General features: G+C 41.8%; 1 protein-coding gene across 1 annotated transcript in view; it reads right to left on the bottom strand.

The window, feature by feature from the left end:
- Positions 1-4,279: 4,279 nt before the first annotated feature.
- Positions 4,280-8,257, bottom strand: part of LAMB1 (laminin subunit beta 1) — a 65,089-nt gene continuing 61,111 nt past the window's right edge. Inside the window, exon 33 of the mRNA XM_083182948.1 lies at positions 4,280-5,242. Coding sequence (XP_083039074.1) covers positions 5,106-5,242 — 137 coding nt within the window. The 3' untranslated portion in view covers positions 4,280-5,105. The remainder of the gene's footprint in view (positions 5,243-8,257) is intronic.

The raw sequence follows: 8,257 nt of genomic DNA, 5'->3' as shown, positions 1-8,257 counted from the left end.
TTATTTGTAAACGCTAAATATTACTAATAACACAGGGGAATCTGCAGTTAATACAATTTACCCAACAAGTTATGAATTTATTTATATTATTTATTATTGTGCAGCTTTTTGTGTGATACATAAAACTAGGCATCGGTGATTACATTCCGTTACAGCGTTATAGCCAGAGGTGGTTATAAATTCATATATCCAGCACCACCATTATGTTTTTCAATGTATTAAGTCATCATTCACTTAATATAAAACAAAATATAAAATAATGGTGCCAATTCAAATTTCCATTAAGTCACTGCTTAACATTAATTTGACAGCAGATAAGAACCACTTGGCCCATGTAGTCTGCCCCTTATTTAAACATGTTACTTCAAACCATATTTGATCCTTATTTTTTTGTAAGGCTATCAATATGCCTTATCCCAAGCATGTTTAAATTGTACTACTGTATTTGCCTCTACCACCTCTGATGGGAGGCAAATCCACTTATCTACTACTCTTTCTGTGAAGTAATTTTTTCCTATAATTTCCCCTGAATCTTCCTCCCTCTAGTTTCAGTGCATGTTCTGTTGCTCCTCTTCCTGTGAAGAATGTCTCCCACCTGGACCTTGTTAAAGCCCTTGATATATTTGAAAGTTTCTATCATGTCCCCCATTTAATATACATATTAAGATCTTTAAGTCTTTCCTGGTACATTTTGTGATGTAGGCCATGCACCATTTTAGTTGCCCTTCTTTGTACAGTCTCTAATGTATATATATCCTTCTGGAGATATGGCCTCCAGAACTGAACACAGTACTCTAGATGACATCGTACCAATGACCTATACAGTGGCATTATTACTTCTTTCTTTCTACTGCTGATACCTCTCCCTATGCAACCAAGCATCGGACTTGCCTTCTTCATTGCTTTGTTACATACCTGCTTATTATGTTATTTGCAATATGTGTCTAAATATTCCACTCGCAGGTCTTGTCTAATCTCTTCCACTTTATGCACATGACATTATATTCCCCACGTTGATGCTGATATAGCTGTAGCATATGTGTATACCAGCTAATCGTTCACAATTTCATAATATTCATTCCATATCAATGATGTAGCACTTTGTCTAGAGACTCATGCTGCACAAGTTGTGACACTACACATATCCAACTAGCAATTCTGGATCACTTGTTTGGCTAGTAGAGTAATCACAGTATATTTATTAATGGAGCATAACGCACAGTATAAAAGTGCCTGATAATCATTTGACTCATGGCACAGAGTTGCAAGAAGTGTTTTTTTCTTGATTTCAAATAGCCAATCAGATTTTTCCATTTGGACAAAGGGGCAGAAACTATCAACTTATGCTCAAACTACTACATTTCAGCCAATCACATTTTACTAATACGTATAATGGGCAGATAAATATTCCTTCATACATAATTCTCTATGGCAGGGGTGTCCAAACTTTTTGCGACGAGGGCCAGATTTGGAGAAGTTTAAATGTGTGGGGGCCGACCATTCAGCCTGACATTCTTTAAATCATTAATCACATCAGAATGGTCCCCCACTCTGCCCCCATTCACTATATGTTCCCCACTCTGCCCCCCAGCCTGCCCCCTTCTCTTAATGTCCACCAGTGCCTCCATTCATTGTATGTCCCCAAGCCTGACCCTCCTTCACTGTATGACTCCCATTCACGATGTACCCCACTCTGCCCCCATTCACTGTATGTCCCTCAGCCCTGCTCCCCCTTCTCTGAATGGCCAGCACTGCCTCCATTCACTGTATGTCCCCCTGCCTGCCCCCTCCCCCCTCCCTTCTCTGTATGTTACCCAGCCCCTTGTGTGAGACAGAGGATGGAGAAGCAAAGCAGGAACTGCAAGGACAGGAGATGGTTGGGCTCCTGCATGCCACCCTCCTCCGCTCTGCAAGCTTCCCCCTTGCTGCCCCCTCCCCAAACACTGCTGTCACTGTGATTGTGGAGTAGGGTGATATACGATTGCAGCAGCAGGGGTAGGATGCCAAACACACCTGACTGCTGCGGCCGGCACCTCCTCACTGCAGCAGACAGCAAGGTAAAGGCGCGCTCGCCGGGGCCCCACCTTTAGTGTCCTGTGCTGTGCTTCCCACATCTGATGCTCTGCCCGCTTCCAGCTGGAGGCTGTGGGCCGCTTGAAATGACAGCACGGGCCACATTTGGCCCCCGGGCCTGACTTTGGACATGCCTGCTTTATGGAGAGTAGCAAAATCTGGTCTGTATTATGCTGGCAGACAGACTATGCATAGAGAACAGCAAACCCGCTCTGGAGTAAATCTTTAGTATATAGGCCATAATTACATATAACAGATCTTCTCTCTGATGTGTCCCTCTTATATGAATAGCCCAAAGTATTAAAAGATTAGCATTGACCCAATAATCCAGTAACAGAAGACATTTTACTTCTCCTTTAAAGTATTCAAGGTTCCTTCTGATCATATAAAACAAGTAATATGCTGTTCTGTTCTATCAACCCATTAATAGAGAATATACAAAATAAAGGACCATACAACATATGTGAATAACTGTATTTTATCTGCTTAAAACATTTTTTCAATGTACTTTTCTTATGCTTTCCTCAAGTATAATGCTTACTTAAAATGTGTAAGAATAATACTTGTAGTTTCACGGGGGCAGACTATGCTACGTTTTCAGCATAGGCTAATCTACGTTGTCAGCATAGCCCAACGGCTGCCTAGCGTAGTGTCTCCGCGGCAGCCCTGCATAGTGTCCCCGTCAGGCAGCATAGTCACGTACTGTCCCCGGCGTCCCTGGCAATCCTAGTGAGCGCCTCTCACACTGTCGGTAACCGCCAGATCCCCTGTGCTGGCGGACACCGCTGGAGAGGCACTCCATCTGCCTGGGACGCACAAGCGTCTCAGTAATTCTTGCGGCAGGGTACGGCAACCTTACCTGTGTCCACTTCAGGGAGACGGACAGGGTTAGGGGTTCGGTAGCGCGTGCGTCTCGTGCACGAAGGGGGATGCGGGCGCAATTGTGTCTCATGCACAATAAAGGATGCATTTGCCAGTGCTCCATGTTACATACTGGCCTCATTTTCAAACCACCACTCTCCACACCAGCCCAAAGCATGCGAGGGGACGCGTTATGTGTCCTCCCGACCGGTTCATACCCCCACTATCCACGTCAGCATGAAGTTGATTTTATAAAGTGTGGCGATCAGATGCAGAATACACGTCAAGTAATCCGCGGCCACTAGTGGGGGGGTGTTTCAGGAACACATTCACACCTGACATGTCATCCATCTTAAACAATAATGATGACACGTTAAATGCTCTAACTATGTAAGCTCTGTCTAGCCGCGAACAAACTGACTATGCTGGCTGCGGGAACATGACGCTGATACTGACAGGGATGCTGACTACAATAACTACGCTGGTTGCGGGAACACTACGATGATTCTGACAGGGACACTGACTACGGTGGCCGCCGGAACACTACGTTGATTCTGACAGGGACACTACACTGACTACGTAACTGCCGCTGTGAAACTACACAAGTACCAATATTTTTCTCATAATCCACTGGAGTAAACATGGGATACAGAGTTGAGCAGAGACCTTTGGCAGTTTAAGAAACCTGAAAAGATCAGGCTCCTCACCATAGATTGGTAATGGGAAGTCATCCAGTGTCCACAATAGACTAAGAGAAGAGTATTCAATAAGGGATTTACTCATCTATCGGGGACTCTGGGAGGACTAACCAACATCAGTACTTGTGATACCACTGCTGGTTGAGGAACAGCAAGAGCATGCAGAAGCTCAAAGAAACCAAAAGGGTATCCACAGAATGCCCATGAATGCCTCCTTAATCCTCTATGTGCCTCCATCTGACCACAAGCTGTGAAAAGACCTACAGATGAAGGCCTGTCTCCTGGACCAAGAAATAATCTGCAGTTGATATCTACTTTATAAATGTCCACCCTGGGAATGAACATCATGTTCCTGTAATGGTCCTGCTCATATCACCCATTCTCACAGTACTCCCGGTTCTTCCTTGACATAGACAGATATGATTATGTTAACACAATTTGGAAAACTAGCACATACCATACTTTAACACGCTCCTTTGCTATTCCGGGTCTGATGGCTAGAAGTGTGATGATCCTGGGTACTCCTTTTAAAGAGACTGGTCAGGTTCAAACCCACCACCCAACCCTTCCCGTTGCAAAAGAAGGTTAGAAAATGTATTAACTTTTCTGACAAGTAAACAGGAAAAAAAGTGAATGAACCATTGTTATGGAATTCTTCAGTACTTTATTTATAATTGTGAAGAGGAGTGTGTGAATATGAACATAGGTTTGCTGTCTGTATAAATGTCACAAACCTATTTGTGTAACTTATTGTTATATTAGCTCAGGTAGCATGCATTTACGGAGTCCTAATATTTTGCTTTAAACAGAAAATGGCAAGTACATAAAACCTTAAGTCCAGATTCCATGAGGGTCCTAAGGAGCAACCATCCTGGAAATACTTTATTTTACAAATATGGAAGAAGTGCACAGACACAGAGGCAGCTATTTTTGTGGCTTAACTAATGTGCTCTGTATTCACCAAGTCAAGTACTAGCATCAATGCAGAACAAGGCAGTTTGAGCCACTGGGTGCTCCCTCATGCCACAGGGATATTTTAATTCTTAGTGAGCAGATAAAATGGACATGGCTACTTCCATTGTGTGCAGGAGACAGGTACAGTACTTGGTATAATGGACACAAGTGTCCAAAATATTAACTACAAAGTATAGAATATAAAACTATGTTGGAACACTATCTAATCTGCAATTTTTTTAAGGATTACATTTGTAAGTAAATACAGGTACATCATTTCACAAGGACAACCTTACTTGTCATCATTACTGGAAGACAAAACATTATTTTGGAATACAGAAAATTGAAGCCTTGAAACCGCTGCATTCATTTGAAGTTATTTATTAATGGTATTCATATTTTATTTAATAAAATAGACCATAAAAAAATTATTCATATGGGGTTCATTTAAATCCAATAAATTATCTTTTTTTTAGAAAAAATTTGGTCCTAATCAGGTTCCTGTTTTCAGGATTTAGTCTACAAGCATGTACTGTATACAGCCGCTTTCTCACTGATTGCTTTCAGAATTGTCTGAACGGTTTCCTCAAGGGCCACCAGCTGTCTTGCTTTTTCTTCTAAGATTCTTTGGTTATCTTCATATGTTTTCTCTAAATCTAGGGGAAAAGAAACACATGCTTCAGAACAGATGTACATGTTTTATAGCATAGATGTGTGGATTAACAAAACAAAAATCTTAATCTTGGAGATGTGTCAAGATTTTTTTAAAAAAGGTATGAAAAAAAGAATTATTTAATTACATCAAATCCCTTTCTGTTTCATTGAGGACACAGCTACCATGTGGGTTTAGGCTTATGTGTGGTACACACCAGGACGATATGGGCCAAAACGAGCCAATTTAGATACAATCTCGACGATTGTATGTAAATCGGCCATTTCACTGCCCTTTTGATGCAATCCAGATCAGATGCGCGGCCCCGCAGGTCATTAGGTATTTTCTGAGATCCTACTTGCTGCAGGTAGGATCTCAGAAACGACTTTTGTAGTGGGTGTGGATCGCGATCACATCAGGGTCTTTTTCTGTGCCGGTCGGTGGCGGGGCGGCGGCTCCGTCAGCGAGTCATACGTTCCTGTGATGACCCGCTCACGAGCAGGGTCGTCCTGATGTGTACCCAGGATTAAACTGGGTAAATGCCTAAAGATTTGTCTGTACAATCTGCCTGGTGGAAACAAAAATCTGGTAATGTATGGGAGCATATAACAATGAGCTATTTGCTCTCAAACAATGGAAAATAGATAAAACTATTGCTCAGATACATTTTTTAGAATGGACTAACCAATTTGTCTGAATGACCATTGCCTGTTTTCCAGTGTTCGGGAGCAAATGAGCTTGTTGTAATGCCTTTAACACGAAGGGGCTAATTCTGGGAGAATCGCAGCTTACCGAATGCCAGAGAGCACGCCCCACTGAATACCCACCTCACCCCAATCCTTGCAAATGGCTTGGCGACTATGAAAGTCACTGAAGCTATTCGCAAAGGAGACATGCACATGCGATTAAACCGGGCATGCGCAGTCTACCAACCATTGTCCCTACATTGCTTCGATGTGTGTAGGCCACATTAGTAGTGGTTGCAAATGCCTCTGATAAGAACACTAAGCTCTTCTGGAAGAGTACAGATATCTGGGAGCATATGTAATAGGGTCCGAGTTTGCCAGAGGTACGGGATCTTGGACTTTCTTAAGGTGGCAATCATTTACAAGATAAAACCAGGTTGGTTATGCATAGTTTCAATCACAATGTTTGAGAATCCCTTCTCCTCAAGAAACATCTTCATCTGTCACAATGTTAAGAGATCAGCAGAGCTGTTCGTATCATGCAGAACCTGGGACTTAGCATAAGCCCCCCCCCCCCAAGTGTGCCCCAGACTCACATTGGCTAGATTCTCAGGGGTCTGGTGATGGTTTAGAAGGAGAAGTGAAGCATATGATCAGAAAGAATACAATAGTGCAGAGGTTTCCAAATGTGGTCCTGAAGGCACCCTAATGGTCCAGGCTTTTAGGTCATCCACAACTCAGCACACATGGTTATTTCAAGTTGTCTGAGGTACTAATTTATTCCTTTCAGACACACTACCTAGGATTTCACTCCCAAGTTTCATCCCAGGATTTTAGTGACCCGGGTCAATTGAAGGACCCTTTCAGACATAGACACAATGTTTCAGAGGAAACAAGAGAAAAAGGTTGTCCCTGGTGTGGTGCACCTGTTACAAAAAATGAAAATTGATACAATAATATTTAACTTTTAATTCATCGTTTAAAAACTTGCGAAATATAAAACACAGAAAACATTAAATAGAAGTGATAGACAGAAAGATAGAATAAAAGTGTTTAAATTAAGGTGGCTGGATGGCGACGCACTGTCAACTGTTCTATTTCAATTTATATACGGATATGTCCTCACAGGTTTATAATGTTATGACCCTTCAGAAAGAGAAATGCCCGTATCAGGCTATCTGAATAATGAATCAAAACTATCGAGGCACTGTATATCCTGTGTACCCTATTTGGATGCTATATTGCTTAATACTATCCTAAAATAGGGGTCTCACGGAACCAGTGTCAGATAGTGGCAAAATGTGACAGTCTCAGGTTTGAGGGAACTCGAGTTACCAAATCTGTAAGTCAAATGCCAAGTGCTTATATATAGTGAGCTGCAAATATATTTTGAAGCAACCACCTGTTATTCACAAAAATATATGCCCGTATGACTGTGCTACGTCCAAAAGTTTGTATATGTGTATCACCAAAATAACTGCATCAGCACGGCCCTTGGTTCATAGGGTCACTCCAGCATTAGCATTGTATGAATATCGCTGTGTCAAGGGGTGGTTATAATTCCACATTAAAGGGGGCCCCCGTTCCTGGGTCACTCCAGCGTTATTAATGTACGAATATATCAAGGGGTGGTTATAATTCCACATACAAAAGACGTTGTGTTAGATTAAGTGGTTATAATTCCACAGTCAATTATATTTAGGAGTGGTCTTAATTCCACAGTAACAGCGTAATGTTCGAGAAATTGTAAAGTAATACGGAATAATGCTGAAATTAGTGGTTATAATTCCACTTTATAGACAGTCAGAGATGGAGCACAGTTTGGAACGTTGGCGCAGTCACATGTATATTTAATATTCAGATGTGGGCAGGTGGACGTAATGTCCCTCAAATACCCATAATGATTTACAAATGGTTTGCAGTTATGTATCTGCTTTAACAAAACAGAATAATGCTGAAATTAGTGGTTTTAATTCCACTTTATAGACAGTCAGAGATGGAGCACAGTTTTGGAACGTTGGCGCAGTCACATGTATATTTAATGTTCAAATGTGGGCAGGTGGACGTAATGTCCCTCAAGTACCAATAATGATTTACAAATGGTTTACAGTTATGAGTCTGCTTTAACAAAACAGGGCTAACACAAGGCTGGCTAAGACTCGCAATAAGCTGTGGATTTCAGCACCGTGGCTGTGCCTGCAGAGTCTTCAAAGTGATCGTTATACTATGTTTGTTTGTACAGGATACATATTATGGTAACAGTATCAATATTGTGTTTGCAGCACTATATATGTTCAGTAGTATAGTAATCAAGGCTGCATGTCGGATCTGCT

The sequence above is a fragment of the Crinia signifera genome, chromosome 4 (genome assembly GCF_055691185.1).
Source record: "Crinia signifera chromosome 4, ASM5569118v1, whole genome shotgun sequence".
In the NCBI taxonomy this organism is placed as follows: Eukaryota; Metazoa; Chordata; class Amphibia; order Anura; family Myobatrachidae; genus Crinia; species Crinia signifera.
This window is presented reverse-complemented; position numbering and strand designations above follow the sequence as displayed.